The sequence below is a fragment of the Cervus canadensis genome, chromosome 6 (genome assembly GCF_019320065.1).
Source record: "Cervus canadensis isolate Bull #8, Minnesota chromosome 6, ASM1932006v1, whole genome shotgun sequence".
Lineage (NCBI taxonomy): Eukaryota > Metazoa > Chordata > Mammalia > Artiodactyla > Cervidae > Cervus > Cervus canadensis.
Genome location: NC_057391.1, coordinates 74,240,689 through 74,260,150, shown reverse-complemented (window position 1 = coordinate 74,260,150; position 19,462 = coordinate 74,240,689). Strand labels below are relative to the sequence as shown.

The following is a 19,462-nucleotide window of genomic DNA, read 5'->3' as shown; positions in this document are numbered from 1 at the left end:
AAGGTCTCACCGGAGACTTGTAGTACATGAGCTGTCCCTGTCTCAGCACAAACCAGCGCCTCTTCCACGTCTTCACCTGGCTCCCCATTTTCAGCAAGTATCCCGACTTCTCCAGTGACTCCTGCAGGAGTGGAGGGGTGCAGGGTGAGAAGGGGAAAAATCCCTGGGGTTCCTGGACATCACACAGGCCAAAAGGGCCCAGCAGAATCACTGCTTTGTCATCAATTAAAACAAATTATTGAGTATCTACTGTGTGTGTTGGACATGATTTAGCGACTGCAACAACAACAATGTGTGTTTTCAGGGAACTGCCCGGCTAAGGGTGCAGAGAAGAATCATAAAGCATGGGTGGTCCTGCTGGCAGGGGGACACAACACAGGACCATGAGGAGGTGGTGGATCAGGGGCTGTACAAGCGAGAGGCTGGCCAGCGGAGGCTTCCAGCAGGAGCCAAATCTGAACCAGCCTTGGAAGGAAATCAGCCTTTCCTTCGAGATGAGCCCGGAGGAGGAAGGAGGCCATCCCAGGCAGCAAGGAAGGGCAAGAGAAGAGTTTGGGGAACATGAGCTGAGTCGGGGAGCAGAGTCTGTGGAGGGGGAGGGAAAGACAAGACAGGGCAGCACAGCGGTGCGGAGCGAGGGATGGGGAATGAGCCACCTGGATTCACCGCTGGCTCTGGAGCGCAACAGCACACCTGAGCCTCAGACTTCTCATCCGCAAGAGGGGGTAATAAGCCTGAGATGACCGTGAGGACAAATGAGACACTGCATGCAAAGCCCTGAGCATGGTGCCCGGAACACTAAGAACTCAATAAATACATTGTTAGCGGTCAGCATCCCCGGGTCAGCGTGGAGCTAAAGAGGCAGCACATGTAAACTCCTCCTGCCCCACTAGGCCCCCTGGGCCATAGTGATGGGGTCTGTGTGCACCTGACCTCCTAACTGCACACCCCCAGCCCACTCCCTGAGGCCTCACATCATCAGTGGCAACCCCCAGGCCCCGCTGTCCCTTCACCAGTCCCAGGGACCCCACAGCTGCTGCCTGGGTCTCATGCTGGAGGTCCGTTCCCACCCAGCTCTGCCTCGGCCCCGTGGGGTGGGAGTGGAGCTCCCAGCTCACCCCGCCTGGGCCCAGCCCGTCCGTGGAATAGGATGAGGTGCGCTGCAGTTTGTGCTCAGGTTCAGAGTAGTCACTGTCCAAGGAGTAGGCATCCGGGGGAATGGCATAGTCACCCTCGGAGCTCAGCGAGGACATGGAGACGCCTGTCCAAGGGAGGAGGAGTCCAGGCCTGGGTCCACACCCTCCCGGCTAGCCCAGCCTGGGAACTGCAGGGCCTTCCTCACCCATCAGGGACCCCCAAGTAGGACCACCCATGGGAGGAGAGGAGGGGCCCCTCATTGTTTCATATCCCTCCCACCCCCCTCCTCCCTACCTCTCTTGATGGCCCGGGGACTGCCCAGTCCACTGGTCTTCCTGGACTCAGAGCAGGGGAGTGAAATTCGGAAGCTTGCCTGGGAGCTGCAGTCATCATCGGACCCAGAGGACTCATCCACAAAGGGCACCGAGCTGATCTGCGTGGCTTTCTGCAAGACAGGCCCCCCGCTGCAGCTCCTGCTGCAAAGCAAGCCCCCGCCCACCTGCACTTTCACTCCAGCTCCACGTGCCCCCGGTGTGGCCGACACAGCCTGTCTAGCGCATGGGGACGCCTCCACCCAGCTGCAACACCCAAAAGACAACTGTCCCCTCCCGACCTGACCACCCTACCACTGCATCCTCACCTCTCATCTCTCTCCCCTACACACCACGTGGTCCCCAGTGGAGCTGCCCCACTGGGGCTGAACACCTGGCCGCTGGGACCCGTGCTCCCTGCCACTAGCAGGCCAGAAAACCACACCACCGCCAAGTGTGAGACACGAGCTTTAAAAGTGGGTGGGGATGAGAAATTGAGAGATCATGGTAAAAATTTTAAAAGACCAATTACTTCAATGTTGGGGAAACTGTGCAGAAAAGGATACTCTAGAATGAGATAAAATCTTTTAGAAGGTTATTTGGCACTACCTGTCAAAATTTAAAACATACATATTATCTACCCATAAATTCCACCTCTAGAACTAGGTCCTACAGAAATATGTATATGTAAGTGCACAGAGAAGTACTTGCAAGGTGATGTTCATCGTAACATTGATTTTAGAGAAAGACAGAGATGACCCATGTTGCGAATCAGGGGAGGACAAGTTAAAGTCGTTATGGGGCATCTATACCAGGGATACTGGACAGCCCTAAAAAGGGAGGCAGAGCTGTGCTGCTTGTGGGGGCGGGGCAGGAAGACCTGACACATGGCTGGGTGCACAAGCAACGGGCAGACTGACATGTATGACATCATCCTCTCTGTGTGTGCGTGTAAGAGAGGGACAGAAAATTTGTCAATGCATCAGAGGGCATTACAGAATAAACCCCAAACCATTAGTGATAGTTGCCTCTAGGGTTAGGAAAAAGGGAAAAGCAATGTAAAAGGAAATTTCACTTTTGGCTTTTTATCCTTCTACAAACAAGTTTTACTAAGTATTACTGTTATGATCTCAAAAAACAGTAACAAAAGCAGACCAAAATATATGAAAACATCATGCTGCAGCAATATCTGGTTTTTGTTTAAATATATATATATTAAAAATATATAGAGGGATTTCCCTGATGGCCCAGTGGTTAAGAATTCATCTTACAATGCAGGTGACATGAGTTTGATCCCTGGTCAGGGAACTAAGACTTCACATTGCCGTGGAGCAACTAAGAGTCCACATGCCACAATGAAAGATGCCACACGATGCAGTGAAGATTCCATGTGCTGTAACTAAAACCGGAGGCAGCCAAATAAATAAATGCTTTTTTAAAATGTAGAAAAGTTATGGGAGTACATATGGGAATACATGTTTGAACACATAAAAAATTCAGGATGGAACCCCACTGGTCTCTGGGACAGACATGTGAAAGGATGAGGAGCAGAGGTGGAGCAGGCATTGGTTTAACCTCTAACTTTTTACTTTGCCCTCAATCATAATGATTCACATTTTTGCAAATGTAGAATTTTTCTAATAAAAACCTAATAAAGATATTGCTGTGCACCAGGAACTCATATAGTGTTGTAGGTCAATTATAAATTATACTTCAGAAACAAAGAAACTCATAGAAAAAGAGATCAGACTTGTGGATACTCATGGGGCAAGTGGGGGAATTGGATGAAGGTGATCAAAAGTACAAACTTCTAGCTATAAGTAAGAACTAAGTATGTAGTGCACAATATGACAAATATAATTAACACTGTTATATGTTAATACATGAAAGAGTAAATCCCAAAAGTCATTATCACAAGGGAAAGGTATTTTTTCTATTTCTTAAATTTTATATCTATATGAGATAATGGATGTTTATTAAACTTATCATTGTAACCATTTCGTGATGTAAGTCAAATTATTATGCTACACACCTTCAACTTATACAATGCTGTGTGTCAATTACACCTCAATAAAATTGGAAGAAAAATTAAAAATAGATTTTTAAAAAACCTAATAAAGATAAACAGAACAAAATGATACATGCGGGGGGTGGGCGGGCACTGAGCTGCCTGCCCAGAGTTACATGTGTGTTCAGGGCCTGACCCTAGAGCTCGACTCCAGCCTCTGCCTGCAGATGCGGGTGGTGGTCAGGGGGTGAAGGGAAGGGCTCTCTGGAGGAGGACAATCCCGCCTCCAACAGCGGCTTCTTACCCCCTTCAGGGCTGTGTAGACAGGCACGGTGACGTTCTTGTAGACAAGGCCAGAGAACGGCCCGGGTGATGCAAGGGCAGGAGGGCTTGAAGCTGGAGGGGCAGAAGAGAGGAATGAGATTCACTCCGGTGACATAACTCAGGAAGGGGTGGGAGGGAGGCAGAGACCTGAGCGGCGCCAGGACGAGAGAGATCTGCATCGACAGCATTCCCTGAAACAAACAGCCCTCTGGACAGACCGGACAGACCGGGTGACAGATACCAGGACGAGGGCCAAGGTCTTCCTCAGTCCCACTCTTGCCAAGGTGAGCTACAAGCCATGTGACTAGGCGGCGCTCGCATCACTGTGGGGACGCTGTGGCGGGTGACTCCGGAGCCACACACAGCAAGGGCTGGCGGCTCCTTCAGCCCACAGTCCTCGCACCGGCCGGGAAAGCCGGCGCAGGTGGACGGCTGCTGGAGGGCCCGCCTCCAAAACCCCTTCCATCTCTGTAATTGGCTAGCGCTCCGGTCACGCCCACTCCCACCCTGCACTTGATGAGCAGAACCCTGCAGCTTCCTTCTCCCTCCAAGGGAGCCCTGGCCACGTGCTTTCACCTGAACCTCGCCTGTTGTGGGAAGGAATGGGCTGCAGGTGACCTGGCCTGGGCGTAGCTCAGAGTCCTTTCCTCCGCGCATGCCCACCCTGCCCACCACAGGAGGCACTTGGGACTCACCGCAGCAGGTGACATTACTTCTGACAGACACTTCAGACAGCCTCATGCCCGACGTGGCCACTGCGTAGATCCGGCTCTCCTGTAACAGGGTGGTGGCAGGGGGTCACCACCCACCCCTGTGCCCATCCCGGCCCTTGGCTTTGGAGGCGGGCAGGTCTGGGTCCACATTCATGCTTAGTGTGCTCCAAGGGTAGGGGCGGGGGGATCTGGGGGCAAGTCAACATCATTTCTGGACCTCATTTTCCGCGGCTCTAAATGTGGGCTTCCCTGGTGGCTCAGTTGGTAAAGAATCTGCCTACAATGCAGAGACCCAGGTTCGATCCCTGGGTCAGGAAGACTCCCTGGAGGAAATAGCAACCCACTCCAGTATTCTTGCCTGGGAAATCCTATGGACAGAAGAGGCTGGCGGGCTATGGTCCATGGGGTCACAAGAGTTGGACACGATTTAGTGACTAAAACAACCAACCAAAATGGACGTAAATTTTAAATAATACCTTTCAGGCTGTTGTGACAAGCAAATAAAATTATCAACATCTAACGCCTGGAATACAGCCAGTGCTCATCAGCTGATATTTATTCCCTCCCTCGCTGCAGCCCTTCCCCTTGGGGCAAGAAGTTCAGGAGAAGAGGGGACTAGGACCTGTTTCTCTGCATCTCAGAGCCCTAGACGTTGGGGCACTGACAATGAGGAGGTCAGAGTCCCATGGCAAGGACGTGCCCTTTTGTAAGCCAGTTGTTAGAAAACTGAGACATCTTTTTTCCCTATGGTAACAATGTCATATCATGGTTAGGCTTCGAGCTCAAAGTTCTAGCTCACCCAGACTCCTGAATCCCACCACAGAAGACAACAGGAATGCCCACCCCAACTCTTCCCTTGCCCCTCCTCAGGGTTCCCTGGTTCTGAAGCAGGCCCACAGATCTGGGGAGCTTGCCTTAGGGTTTGGATCCCTCCCAAACAACCCAGAAGCCCCACCTATCCTTTTCCATATCTCTTTTCCACTCAAGGTAAAGGGAAAACAAAGGCCCCTTCAGGTGACATGTGAGGCACGGGGACTGGGAAAGGTTGTTGGCCTGGTTCTTGGGGTTGGGGCGGGAAGCAGGGTGCATGCTACATCAAGGCCACTCCAGAGAGGAGCGGCAGTGCTGGGGCACTTGGGGGAGGGAGGAATGGGCTGGCAAGGGCTGGGATGAGGGCCTGCGGTACCTGGAGGCAAGGGAAGGGAAGTGACGGGCAGCAAGGAGGGATTACGGAGCGGGGGTGGCACTGGGCTGGGGCAGGGAATTCTCTGCTTATGTAGGGCAGATAAACTGGGTACAAGTGGTAAAATCAGGCATAAAAAAAATTATTCCTGCCAGTAGTGGTTATGGAATTCAACTACGGATAGGCCTCTGACTTCATAGACAGAAAGTGAAACTTGTGGGATTTAGGTTAAACAAATGCAAGAGTGTTTTACAGAAGGTTACCTGATGCCTAACTCAGGCTTCCCAGATGGCACTAGTGGTAAAGAAGCCACCTGCCAATGCAGGAGACACAGGAGATGTGGGTTTGATTCCTGGGTCGGGAAGATCCCCTGGAGGAGAGCATAGCAACCCACTCCAGTAGTCCTGCCTGGAGAATCCCAGGGACGGCAGAGCCTGGTGGGCTGCCGTCTATGGGGTCGCACAGAGTCGGACATGACTGAAGTGACTTAGCAGCAGCAGCAGCAGCAGGGAAAGGAACTCTAAATCAGCAAGTAAGTCCATCTGACTCCCTCAGATTAAGAAACCGCCTTCCCCCCAATTTTCAGTCTCAATTTTTCCCATGAGGTTACTGCCCAGCTGGTCCCACCCAAGAAGAGACGTTGGGTTTTCTGGCCATTATGGTTCCTTAAAGTGACAAGAGTGATCCTGTCTCAGGGACGGAAGCAGTTGAGCCCTCTTGCCGAATGCTCCCTTACTGCCCACCTCTGCTTTAGGACTCCAAAGCATCTGGATTTACAAGCTGCCAGTGAACAAGAGGAGGGATGGTTCTGGTGGTGTTCTAACCTCTCTTGGCCCCTACCCTGTTTCCAACAACCTCTCCCCTTGCTGTGAACTACTGCTGCAACTACTCACCAAATATGTATTAATACACTTCATCCTCAGGGCAACCTTGTAAAGCAGGTACTGCTATCCCCATTTTACAGAGAGGGGAATTGAGGCACAGAGGTTCAGTAGCTCATGCTGACTCTCAGAGCTAGTGATTCAGCCCTTCTTGTTTGATCCTAGGTGCTCTTAGCCACCAGATTGCACCTCCTTGGAGAGTCACAAAGATCACACGAGAAAACAGGCATGCAGCTTGGCTGTGGCCCAAGCTCAGGAAACAGCCGGCCACCATCTGATCATCAGAAATCTTGGCTCCACCCCTTGTGGGTGGGGTGGTCTGGGCACCAAAAAATTGGTCATATCATCAGCCAGGCCCCTCTGTCCTGTCCCTGGGGGAGCTTCTTACCCAGGATGGAAAGCGGTGCAAGGGGGGTGGCGGTGGTTTGTTCTCCAAATCCACTTCCTTCAGCTCTGCTCCCGGGGCCTCCTTCTTCCCCGCAGGGGGTTGCTCCTCCATCTCCATCTTCTCTGGTTCCTCCCGGGGCTCGACTCTGACCGCCCCCTTGGGAAGGCCAAGGGGGTGGAAGGCTGAGAGGGTCCCCATCTCAATGCGCACCACGTGGCTGAAGTGCCCAGGGCCTGCCTGAGGCTGGCTGTGGTGCCGCTTGGCCAGCTGGATGCTGTCCCAGAGGGCACTGGGAGCCCGGGCCTTTGGCAGGGTCAGGCTGCAGCCAGGGCCACCTTCCTTGGCAGAAGTCTTCGTCCGAGGGAGCGTCCCTCCCTGAGCAGTGACCAGGCCCTCACCCCAGGAGGTCAGACCATGCCTGGGGGTGCGAGGCCTCAGGCACAGCTGGCCAGGAGAGCCCTGTCTTCCCAGATGAAGTGGAAGGGTCTTGGCCTCTGATGTTGCTCCAGGGTAGACTGTCTGGGAACTAGAATCCTCCACAGGGCTTCCTGCTTTAGGAACAGAGTCTTTGCTCTGCAGGGCACCTGGAGAAGGTGCGGGGATAGCTGCATTCAGGGCACCCTGGGCCGGAGGACCACTGTCCTGCCCCGCTGGCTGGGCCCCTGGTCCCGAAGGGACAGACTCCCGCTCTGTGGTTCCCTGGGGGGCCACCAGCAGCTTCCCCGAAGGTGCCATCTTCAGAGCTGTGGTTGGGGCAAATACAGGCATATTAAGAGCTCCCCCAATTCAGCCACTACCCACCACATACGCAAGCACCCCCGCCCCCTCCACACACCCCCCACGCCCCCAGTCCCCGAGCAGGCTGGCCCACTTACCTTCCAGTGCATGTTGAAGGGCTCCCACCTGCTCCACCAGATGCTGATTACAGCTTTTCAGGTGCTGATTCTCCATCTCAAGCTAGGCATAAAGAAAAATGAAGATTTAGAATACTCAAGCCTACAGGTTTAGACAAATAATTCAAAACGAGATTAAAATCCTTCTCAAAGATCAAATCCTCAAAACAGAACCCGTGCTGCCCTTCACCCAATCCACTGATGACTCTTCTGGGAGCCCTGACCTCTGCCTTCCCTCTGGGCTCCCTGGTTGTGGTTGGGGAGCCCTTGGGCTTTCTTTTCTAGGTTGTTTTAATCTTTCAAAAAGTGGTGAAATATAACACAAAAAATGCATTCCACACCAATGAATATCTTAACAAATGATTGTGATGAGAATAGTCATATGACCACGATGCAGGTTAAGAAAGAGGAATCTGCCAGCACCCCAGGCAACCAAGACTCATCCCTCCCCAGTCACACAGTCCTCCCTCCCCACCGAGAAGACAAATCTTCTGAGTCTCTTAAACTCATTTCCTTGCTTTCTGTGTTTTACTGTCTAAGTATGTATCCCTACACACATTCATGTAGTTGTACCCATTAGAAATTTATCTAAATAGAACTCTTCGCAGTGAACTTCTGTCTGGTTTCTTTTGCTCAACACACCATCCCATGAGATCCAGCCTCAGAAGGGCTGCATTTTCTTGGAAATGAAAGCCAACACACTTTTACTGAGCTTCTTTTAGCAAGAGGTCAGAGCTGTGGAAGATGGAGTAACAGGCGTCAGTTCTGTCCCCAAGGACTAGTAGTCTAGCAGGTGACCCGAGATGTGTACCCACAGATGGGACAGGAGGCAAAATGAGCAGTTACCTCCCGCAGGTGTGGGTCACTTGTGTCAGGAAAGAGGAAGCCACGATGAGTGTTTACTCCTCTCCAAACTTTAATTCCCTTTCCTTTTGTTTAGAGCTTTTTTTTTTTTTCCCCACAGTGCTATAGCTTCTAGTCCTGAGTTTCCTAAACAAAGCTATATAGCAAGTAATGAAACTATGAAAAGAGATGGACAGAGGTGGAAGTAGAATGGAGACAATGGGGAGTTAGTGATTAATGGTACAGCGTTTCTCTCTGGGGTGATGAAGAGTTTTGGAAATGATGGTGATGCGTACACATCACTGTGAATGTACTTAATTCCACTGCATTGTACACTTTAAAGACAGCTCAAATGGTACACTCTGTATATCTGACCATCAAAAAAAAAAAAACAGTTAAAAAGAATGGTGAGGACAGAGGGTGGATGGTAAGGACCATGTGTGCTTCTCAGAGGGAAACTGATGGGACTTCTCAGAAGGGAAAATCCTTCCTTCTCCCCAGTCACAGAGCTAACCAGGAGCTCAAGGGAAACCCAACCCGGAAAACAGGAAGGGGAAAGTAAAGTGTCTCCGCATCTAAGCTGAGTGAGGGACAAATGGTTAACAACGTGAAAGGCAGGCAAGACCCTGAATACAGATGGAAGCAGAAAAACACAGGGGGACCAGAGCAACCCCACACAGGTTCCTCCCAGGTGTTCCCAGACCAGCTTTTAACTCACTTCTGTTAATTTCAGTGTTACCCATTCTTTGATCTTTGCAGCTTTTTCTTGAACAATTTTTGCCTCTTCAGCTCTCATCTGCTTCTGCAAGATGGAAAGGGCCTTTAGTTAGTCATGGCAGTCCCTGGTTTATTGAATAAATGGAGGTGGGAGGCCCTGAGAAGAAATATTACCAGACAGGATGGAGGTGGGCCAATATGGAAAATACATTCATTTATGAATTTTTAGAAAATATTCTTAAAGTGGGAAAGGCCTTCCTAAGCATAATACAAATCCCAAACAGCCATGAAGGAAAAGACTAAAAAATCTACATCATCACTATAAATTACTATACAACCAAAAAAAGATGCCCTTAAAATTAAAAGACTAACTGGAGGGCTTCCCTAGTGGCTCAGTGGTAGAGAATCCACCTGCCAATGCAGGAGACACAGGTTTGATCCCTGGTCTGAGAAGATCCCACATGCCATGGAACAACTAAGCTAAGCCAGTACACCACAACCATTAAGCCTGGACTCCATAGCCTGCGAGCTGCAACTACTGAAGCTCAGGTGGTCTACAGCCCATACCCTGCAACAAGAGAAGCCACTGCAATGAGAAGCCCGTGCATGTAACTAGAGAGGAGCCCCCACTCGCTGCCACCACTAGAGAAAAGCCTGCAAACTGCCACAACTGGAGAAAAGCAAGGAGGACCCAGCACAGCCCCTCTGAACAAAAAACCCAACTGGGGGATGATTTGCAACACAAATGATTTACATACAAAGGGGATAATTTGAAATGAACAAATGAATAAGTTATGCAAAGGATATGAATAGATCAACAGCAAAATAAAGGCCAGGAAACCCATGAAAAGCTGCTCAATCTTAATTATAATTTTAACAATGCAGATTAAAGTGACTAGACTAACACAACCTAAAAGTTTGACATAACCCCAAATTATCAAGGGTGTTGGAAAACAGCTCACTTCCTACAAACTGGAAAAGGCTTTTGGGGGAAACACTTGATAGTATTTGTCAACATTTTAAATGTCCATATCATTGATCTAACAAATCTACTGCTTAGGAATCATTAGTTCCATTATTATTTGATAAAGCAACAAAAACAAAAACCAAAAAACCCTAAAAACTGGAAATAACCTCTAAGAGTCTTTGTGGACTCCTAGGGTTTGGCTGAATAAACAAAATGAAAATGGAACACTGTGCTCTGATACACAGGAAATGGTCACAATGAACAGTGATTAGTGGCAAGGAATGGAAATGAAGGATGATGCCAGAGGGAAAAATGCTGTCATTTTATATCCTTCTGGTCCATTTGTATTTTTCACTATAAGCATATATTACCTTTATAGTTAAAAAGCAAAAAATAAAGGTAAATTAGCACATGAGTGCAATTCCCTAAAAATAATCAATAGTATACAGTGATCCCTCGATACGTACCAGGGTACTGGTTTCAGGACACCCTGCAGATACCAATATCCCTGGGTGCTCAAGTCATTAGATAAAAGGGTGGAGTACAGTCAGCTCTTCCTACTGGTGGGGTTGGCATCCACAGAGTCAACCAACTACAGACCTGATCCCACAGATGCGGAAGATCTGTATATACCCTTTTTTATATAAAAGGGCACTCCGCCCTTTTATATAATGAACTCCAGCATCCGTGGATCTTGTTATCTGTGGGGCGTCCTGCAACCAGTCCCTTGTGGATACAGAGGGGACCCTGTAAGGTAACTGAAAAGTGAGGTTTGCATGTAAAGAACAGCAGCCTAGGGAAGAACAAAATACAATCTGTGGGGATCTGCCTCTGCCTCTGCAGCTGATTTGCTGCTGGGCACTGCACAGGCTCCATCACCCCCTGGTGATGTCATCTCTAAACTAGGCAATGACACATCTCCCTTCCAGATCATCTTGAGGATGAAGGGACAGAACGTGTACAGCACAGCGCCTGAGGAGCAGGTAATCAACCCGTTCCGGAATGACTGCTAGTTCCCTGCTCTAAAGAACATGGAGGCAACTGGTATTCTCAGTTTGAAGACCACCTAGAACAACTTTGGTCACACTTCCAGGGGAAAACGGCCTCAAAACTGTAAGATGATGGATGTAAGCCCCAAACAAGAGGGTTGGTGGAAATGAGACGGGGCTATGAATATGTCTGACTCAGTATTTCAGAGCTGGAGAACTGGTAAGCTTTTCTAGTACAGTGGTCCCCAATCTTTTCGGCACCAGGGACCAGTTTCGTGGAAGACAACTTTTCCATGGACTGGGGTGAGTGGGTGGGAGGGATGGTTTGGGGATGATTCAAGTGCTTTATTGCGGGCTTTATTTCTATTACTATTACAGTAGCTCCACTTCAGATCATCAGGCACTAGATCCTGGAGGTCGGGGACCCCTGATCTAGCGGTTTGCAGACTGGCCACAGGCCAAATCTAGCCTTCCACCTGGGCCCTCCCCCAACAGCCCTGCCCATTCATTTCTGTGTTGTCCAAGGCTGCTTCCAGGCTATAGCAGCAGAGGTGGGTAGTTGCAACAATGTCACGTGGCCTGCAAAGCCAAAAATATTTACTACTTGGCCCTCTGCAGAAAAAATTTGCCAACCCGACCTAGTCTGATAACCTGATCTTTATGTGGCTATGGAAACTGAGGCCCAGAGGGTGAAATGAGTTGCCTCTGTTAGTTTATGGCCTGGCTGGGACTAAAACCAGGTCTCCTGACTTGCAGTACAGCATTTTTCCATTCTGATCTGGACCTAGTATCACCGTGAAAGGATTTTTTTCTTGACCTCAGCTTTAGCAGGAAGCATTTTGTCCACCCATGCCAGATGCTGCCACTTTTAACTACAGACCACTCAAAACAGAAATGTACATGAGTGCTAAGTTGCTTCAATTGTGACCCCATGGACTGTAGCCCACCAGGCTCCTCTGTCCATGGGATTCTCCAGGCAAGAATTTTAGAGTGGACTGCCATGCCCTCCTCCAGAAGTCTTCCCAACCCAGAGATTGAATCCATGTCTCTTATGTCTCCTGCATTGGCAGATGAGTTCTTTACCACCAGTGCCACCTGGCAAGCTCAGAAGAAGACAGGTACCTAAAATCAATGGGAAATTGATGAAAAATTCCATGTGTCAATATTGTATTTTCCCATGATTTTTCAGGAAGACATGGTACCCCACACTGTGGGAGGTACGCCCCACAAAGGAAATGTTCAGTGACTACTGGCAAATGGTTACGAATGCGCCTGCAACAGTGGGAAGGCATTAGCAGGATCAGCTGGGACTTCCATAGAGAGTACACATGTGGAAAATTGCAAGTTGTCTGGCCATGCTGTGAAGTTTTTTTTGTTGGAAACAATGAAGCTCTGGCACCAGGGAAAAGCTGGGTAGGTAAGACCAATGGCAGAAGGGACGGACAGAATTAGGATGAAGTCAATGAGATCGTGACGGGGAAGCTGGGTGTATGGGACTGTTGGCAGGGGGTGTCCTAGATGTCCTCTCTAGAACAAAGGTGCTGACTGTGGCTGCAACATTGGGCACTGGCCTCTCCTGAGTTCCATACGCTCTTCAGAGGAGGCAGCAACCTTGGGCTCTGCCTACTCAGGTGCATTGAGAAACTTTGGCCAACCGAGGCTGACGGTCCGGCTCTGTGCTGCTCCAAATACTACATGTCCCACAGGTTGGCAGGGCACGTGGTGGAGAAGGAAAAGTTCTCCTGACCAAACACCAACCTCGTGTCTGACACTCTACTCTGACTCCCTGAGTTTATTCTGCTGACAGCCCTATGACATATTACAACCCCCATTTTACAGATGTATAAAACGAGAATCAACAGGTTAAGTCATCTGCTCACAGGTGCTAAAGTGAAGGAAGGAAGTGAAAGTTGCTCAGTCGTGTACGACTCTCTGTGACCCCATGGACTGTAGCCTGCCAGGCTCCTCTGTCCATGGAATTCTCTAGGTCAGAGTACTGGAGTGGTAGCCTTCCCCTTCTTCAGGGGATCTTCCCGACCCAGGGATCGAACCCAGGTCTCCCACATTGCAGGCGAATTCTTTACCAGCTCAGCCACAAGGGAGCAGACAGGTGATACAGGTGGGATTCAACCCAGATGGGTCAGCCTCCAATTCCCTTTCCCACCACATCCCCTGCCTGGCTCCTCACTCCCCTTCCAATAAGTATATCTCCATGGGAATGAACAGTCTGGTGAGGGAGTGAGCCCCTGCCACCCGAGGCTGGAGAAGACGGGCTCAGCTCAGGGGCTGTAGGCAACTGTTCCAGCTGCTGCAAAGGGCGCTAGTACTTACCTGCTTCTCCAGCTGTGCCTCCAGTTCGCTGATGAGCTCATCTTTGCCCTGCATGGCTCTCAGCAACTCTTGGTACTTCCGGTGCAGGCTGCCTGCTGAGTCCCCGTTCATCAGATTGGACAATTTCACCTTCTCTTCCATCACACCCACCTGGAAAGTACCAATCGTGTCATACGGTAGGGATGTGACACCGCTGACATGGGATGGGATGCTTCCGGACGCCCCAGCCTGTGACTCCCAGGCAGAGTCCTTACCCAGGGCAATGGGAGCCAATTAATTCAGTGACCAATTATGAAGCCTCATCTGGGAAAAAGAAGGAATTGACGAGGAAGGAATAGCCAGGTGTAGGGCCATCTAACTCTGGGGGCCCCAGTAAGGACAAGCTGGGCAGGACAAAAAGCCCTGGAGAGGAAATGCTCCAACCTCATTGTGACAGAGACATCTGCTGCTCATTGAATGTTCATGAATTTCCTAATACTTCTCAGCCATCTTACAGTTAGGTGGCTGTGGAAGTCACTGAAGTCAATGGGTCGGAGTGGAATGATGCATTATTTCTGGGCTGAAGTATTTAAGAGCTACTGCACAAGCACCCAGCTCTCTTTCTCTGCCATGGCAACCAAGAAGACTGTATGTTCTAGCTGATTCAGCTGGAAGATGGGGGACTCTAGTCACCTGGATCCCCAAATCACTGTGTGAAGCAGAATCCCTGGCTGACCTCTCAGTGGACAGGTACCGTGAATGAGAACTAAATATGATAAACAGTGGACATGTCAGACTTCACTGGTTATCTCAGCATAACCCAGCCTATTTGGACTAAGCCATGTATCTGCTCACTGTACTGACCCTTACCCAAGATTCCCTCATGCCCATAGCAAGCCCCAGGCACCTTTATTTGTTCAGAAGGTCTAACACATGACTGCTGGTTTTCCTTGTCCCTGTAAGAAGCAGGTCTCTTTGGGTGGGACCACGTCGGTGTGATGTGTCCATGAGTGTTCAGGGGAAGCGTCAGGAAAGGTCATTCTCCCTGTACACTCCCACCATCTCCTTCCCGTTACCTGGGTCTCCGCGTTCTCTGCTCTCTGCTCTGCCTCCAGCAGCCTCTGCTCCAGCTCCTGCATCTGCTCAGCCAGAGAGGAAACGAGATATAAGTGCAGTGTCCCTGCTATGAACATGGAATCAAGGCAACACATGTGAATTTTGCAGACGCTACACACAGGCCGGGCTTAAACTACCCATTGCAAGAGGCTCAAGAATGTCAGGGTAAAGATGACCATGGCAGCCCTGGTTGTTGTTCAGTCACTCAGTCATGTCCGACTCTTTGTGACCCCATGGACTGTAGCAGGCCCGGCCTCCCTGTCCTTCACTGTTTCCCAGACTTTGCTCAAATTCATGTCTGTTGAGTCGGTGATGCTATCTCACCATCTCATCCTTCACCTCCCTCTTTTCCCTTTGCCTTCAACCTTTCCCAGCATCAGGGTCTTTTCTAATGAGTCAGCTCTTCACACCAAGTGGTCAAAGTATTGGAGCTTCAGCTTCAGCATCAGTCCCTCCAGTGAATATTCAGGGTTGGTTTCCTTTAGGATTGACTAGTTTGATCTCCTTGCTGTCCAAAGGACTCTCAAGAGGCTTCTCCAGCACCACAGTTCAAAAGCACCAATTCTTAGGTGTTCAGCCTTCATTATGGTCCAACTCCCACATCTGTACACGACTATAGGAAAAACCATGGCTTTGACTGGATGGACCTTTGTTGGCAAACCGGTGTCTCTGCTTTTTAATACACTATCTAGCTTTGTCATAGCTTTCCTTCTAAGGATCAAACATCTTTTAATTTCATGACTGCTGTCACCATCTGCAATGACTTTGGAGCCCAAGAAAATAAAATCTGCCACAATTTCCACTTTTTCCCCATCTATTTGCCATGAAGTGATGGGACCAGATGCCATGGTCTTTGTTTTTTGAATGTTGAGTGTTAAGCCATCTTTTTCACTCTCCTCTTTCACCCTCATCAAGAGGTAGCCCTGAAGCCTGGGGCATGTGAGGAGCCCAGAGGTGCCGCCCTCTCTACAGTGAGTGAGAAAACGTAAGGTCTTTCTCCCTCTGGGGGCACCGGGAAGGGGCAGCAGTACCACCATCTTTCTTCCTGGGGTGTCCTCGCCCCCACTCTTGCCTTCAGGCTCCTCTCCCAGGCCGTCCTCCTCGCAGCGGGCTGCAGGCAGTGCCCCGCCACTGCTCGCCACGTGTCTGACATGGAGCCTACTCCCACGTGAGCCGCCATCATCAGGATGAGGCTGTTCCTTCCCACTGGGAATGGCTGGGGACAAATACTTCCTCTCCTTCTCTCCAGACACCTCCAACTGCAAATGGCATTCATAGATATCCCCTTCTTGATTGTTTTAATCTTAAATAGAGGCTTAAGACACATTTCTTAAAAATTTCTCTTGCTTCCCATAGACGTCTGAGGATCACAGCAATTCTGGAATCTCATGCCAACCGGCCCAAGGAAAGGGGCCAATGCTCTTACACACAGAAGCTCATCAGGGAACAGATCTAAGCTAAAGCCTAAGGAGCAGCTCAGGAGCAGTGGGGGCATCTCTGCCACTTCTTGAGCATACAGCCTACCGAGTGGAGTGGATTTCAGCTCCCACCCTCCCCCTGGTCAGGGCTCAGAGAGCACTGCCAAAACCACACGCCATCACATAAAGGCCCTGCAGAAGCAGGGCACAGTCACACATTCCATTCTCCAACCAGATGCCACGGGCCATGGTCTGGTTGAGTCAATTCCTGCTTTCCCCACCATGCCTTGTCCCAGGGCAACAGGTATGCAGGAGAACCATACCAGAGGCGTCATGTCCCAGCTATGTCCTCCGTGAGACTGGACAGGCCTCACGTCCCAAGGTCCGGTCCAGTCCAGTCCTCGCCCACCTTATCTTTGCAGATTTGGCCTTTTCTCTAGCCACTCAACTTTCTCCATGTAGCATGGACCCTGGCTTGATATTTACCAGTGAACTGAGCAATTAATTTTCTATCTTTCCCAATCTCTCTTCTGCCTAGGTGAAATTCTGCTTTCAGGCCTTGATTAAAGGATGGAAAAGAAAAGAAGTCCCCCAGTCTGGTGCCAGGCAGTGAAAGCAGGGTTACCCAGAAGTGGTTCAAGTTAGAGAGCCTGGAGAAACTGCTCTCAGGACCGCCTTCCCTCATCTGTTTTTTCCTCCTTGGAGTTGGGGAGAGACAGATGTTTTCAGTACACATACCCTTTGAAAGGACAGAGGATACCAAATAAAACCTCAAGATTTACAACCCAGGGGACAAAAATGCTCCCTGGGCTCCCAACGGACAGGACCATCTTTGATGAGCATTCCTGTGCTCAGTCCAAGGATGTCTGCATCTCCTCTTTCCTTACTCTCCTGGGTTTAATAATCATGGTGGAACCTCTTGACTCAAGCCTGAGACACTGGGTTGGTTCTGGCCAGACTCAGGCATCAATTATAGCCAGATGGCCTTTCCAAAATCAAACAGTCCTCAGGCCATCATAGCTACGGGGGAGGCAACAGCATAGAATAAACCAATATTACAGTGATAGGCATGGTTGCATAGTGCAAAAAACATTCTACTTGGTGTTGGGGTGGGGTGGTGGTTGACACATAACCCAGTGACCAGGTTAGTACTATATAATCCTTCCCACTTGGGCACCAGAACCGACTCTTCCAGGAGCAAATCAGATTCTCTCTCCCCAGAAAGCCGAAATGTGGGATTAAGAGGCCAGAGATGAGAGTCAGGGGACTGCACCAGAGAACATGCACAAACTTTACCAAGTCATGATTATCAGGTAAGTCCCTCAGTTCTGTGATATGTCCCAGGTCTTTCCTAATAAATCCCCTGTCTGTTTAAGCTAGCCAGGGTTGAAATTTCTGCACACATCAGGAACATATCTAACTAATACAATTACTAGGAGCATTTAATTTTTAAGAACACAGTGAAACACTGAATGGGAAGGCTTTAGATTCTTGACAAGTTTCCTAGATTCACCTTCATTTAGATCTGACATCTGCTCTGTAGCTCAGAAGACATATGATTTCCATAAGAAATGATCATGCATATCTGTGATCTTACACAGTAAAGAAACCATGGTAGAGAGAAGAAGAGAATGCATTTGAGTCTTACCTCCCACTTGGGCATTTCCATTTGGGTCAAGAGTGGTCAATGACACTGGTCAGAGCCAGAAATCTGTTATTAACAATGTGGTGAGCATTCAACCCCCTAAATTTTTAATGTCAGATATCCTTTAGGGTAAGCTACCACTGAAGCAGATGGAAAGGAAGGCACCCCTTGGAACCTAGGGTCTCTTCCCAGCCTTGGCCTGACTGCCACGTGGTCCTTCCTGTCACCCATCCTCCAGCCATTCTTATCTACTGGGCAAGGGCACTTGAGACTCAAAGCTAAAAGCAGTCTGTAGTCACCTTTATGCTGGAGCACTCTCTTGTCTCTAAAACAAATTTCTGAACATTGAAACCATTTGGCACATCTGGTAGCTTTTTAAAAGAGAAGAGTATAAAAAACCATCTATGTATCCATGACTGTGCTCCAACAATTACCAACATCCTGCCATCCTTGTCTGAAGAGAATATCTTTAACATCATGTTTCCCTCCATTTTTATGAAAACACATTTTCTCCATTGCTGTGGGAACACTCCCAACTGTGCCTATACCTGAGTGTCGATTTTGGAGTTTTCAAACTCTTAATTCCAGGATCGACACAATTCATGATGGCAGATCATCCCCTGCACTCACTTAGAGGGCCACACTGGGAGATCTGAAAAGGTGAGCTACAGGCAGGCCCCCTTATTTGGGTTCTGTTTCTCCTTTCAGAGGGTTCCCTAGGACTGAGTCCTCAGCTATCCTTTCAGTCTGGGTGACACGCCAGCCAAGGTGGCGTCAGGTTTAGGCGGCTGACTTTTAGGCAGGATCCACTTTCACCAGCTTCGACTTACACATGAGACTCGTAAGCCATCCTAGAATGGGCTGCAGTGACCTGATGAAAGGCTCTTGGCACCAACCTGGTATTTAATCCCCATGTCCACAGCTCCTTGTGGTGCTGTGAAATACTGGCCCCAAGGCAGCAGGCACCCTCCTGTGCTCCCAGGACAGACCTGCGTGCTGAGCAGTGGTTCGAGCCCGGAGCCTCGCCAGGCTGGTCTCAGCTATCCCTCTGAAAAGGGCTCAACATCTTACCATTGCATCACACCCTCTGAAGAGAAAGGTACAGGTAAGCAATAAGGCTCTGGAGCCCGGCTGGCTCCATCACAGTGTGACTTAAGATAAATTCCTTAACCTCTCTGAGCCTCAGTTTTCTCACCAGTAGAAAAAACAGTAACGAATGTCCACCTCCTAGGGTTGTGGTGAAGATCACAGGAGATGCCAGCTCACATGCACAACCTGGCACTTACTGAGCAGTGTGCAGATATCAGCTACTTGCTGGATTTTCATTACCAAAGATGGTGCTTAGGACCAGGGAGACCAGTTTGCCTGGGACAGTCCTGTGGTCACCTGTCCTCCAGAATAATGAGTAATAGACCCTTCCTTTCTCTCTCCAAAGTCTCCTGGTTTAGATGATAAATTACCTGGTCATGCTGCTTACAATCCATCTACAGAAAGAATGGCTTTAAGTCAGGGCTATTAGCCTACAGAGCGTCATGTAAGACCTACCATGTTGTGGGCATTTAGCCAACACAGATATATCTAAACAAGGCCACTTGCTATGTGTCTGGCACTGGTTAAAG

The 19,462-nt window shown here is 49.5% G+C and overlaps 1 protein-coding gene across 2 annotated transcripts in view; it reads right to left on the bottom strand.

Moving 5' to 3' along the window:
• The window catches only part of PLEKHH1 (pleckstrin homology, MyTH4 and FERM domain containing H1), a 53,243-nt gene that overhangs the window by 15,407 nt on the left and 18,374 nt on the right, over positions 1 to 19,462 (bottom strand). For both annotated transcript variants that reach the window (XM_043472352.1, XM_043472351.1), the window contains 10 exons: positions 14,741 to 14,803; positions 13,686 to 13,835; positions 9,400 to 9,483; positions 7,821 to 7,902; positions 6,946 to 7,688; positions 4,476 to 4,554; positions 3,761 to 3,852; positions 1,432 to 1,582; positions 1,119 to 1,261; positions 11 to 121 (listed from right to left, as the gene is read on the bottom strand). In XM_043472352.1, the coding sequence (XP_043328287.1) occupies positions 11 to 121; positions 1,119 to 1,261; positions 1,432 to 1,582; positions 3,761 to 3,852; positions 4,476 to 4,554; positions 6,946 to 7,688; positions 7,821 to 7,902; positions 9,400 to 9,483; positions 13,686 to 13,835; positions 14,741 to 14,803 (1,698 nt within the window). The remainder of the gene's footprint in view (positions 1 to 10; positions 122 to 1,118; positions 1,262 to 1,431; positions 1,583 to 3,760; positions 3,853 to 4,475; positions 4,555 to 6,945; positions 7,689 to 7,820; positions 7,903 to 9,399; positions 9,484 to 13,685; positions 13,836 to 14,740; positions 14,804 to 19,462) is intronic.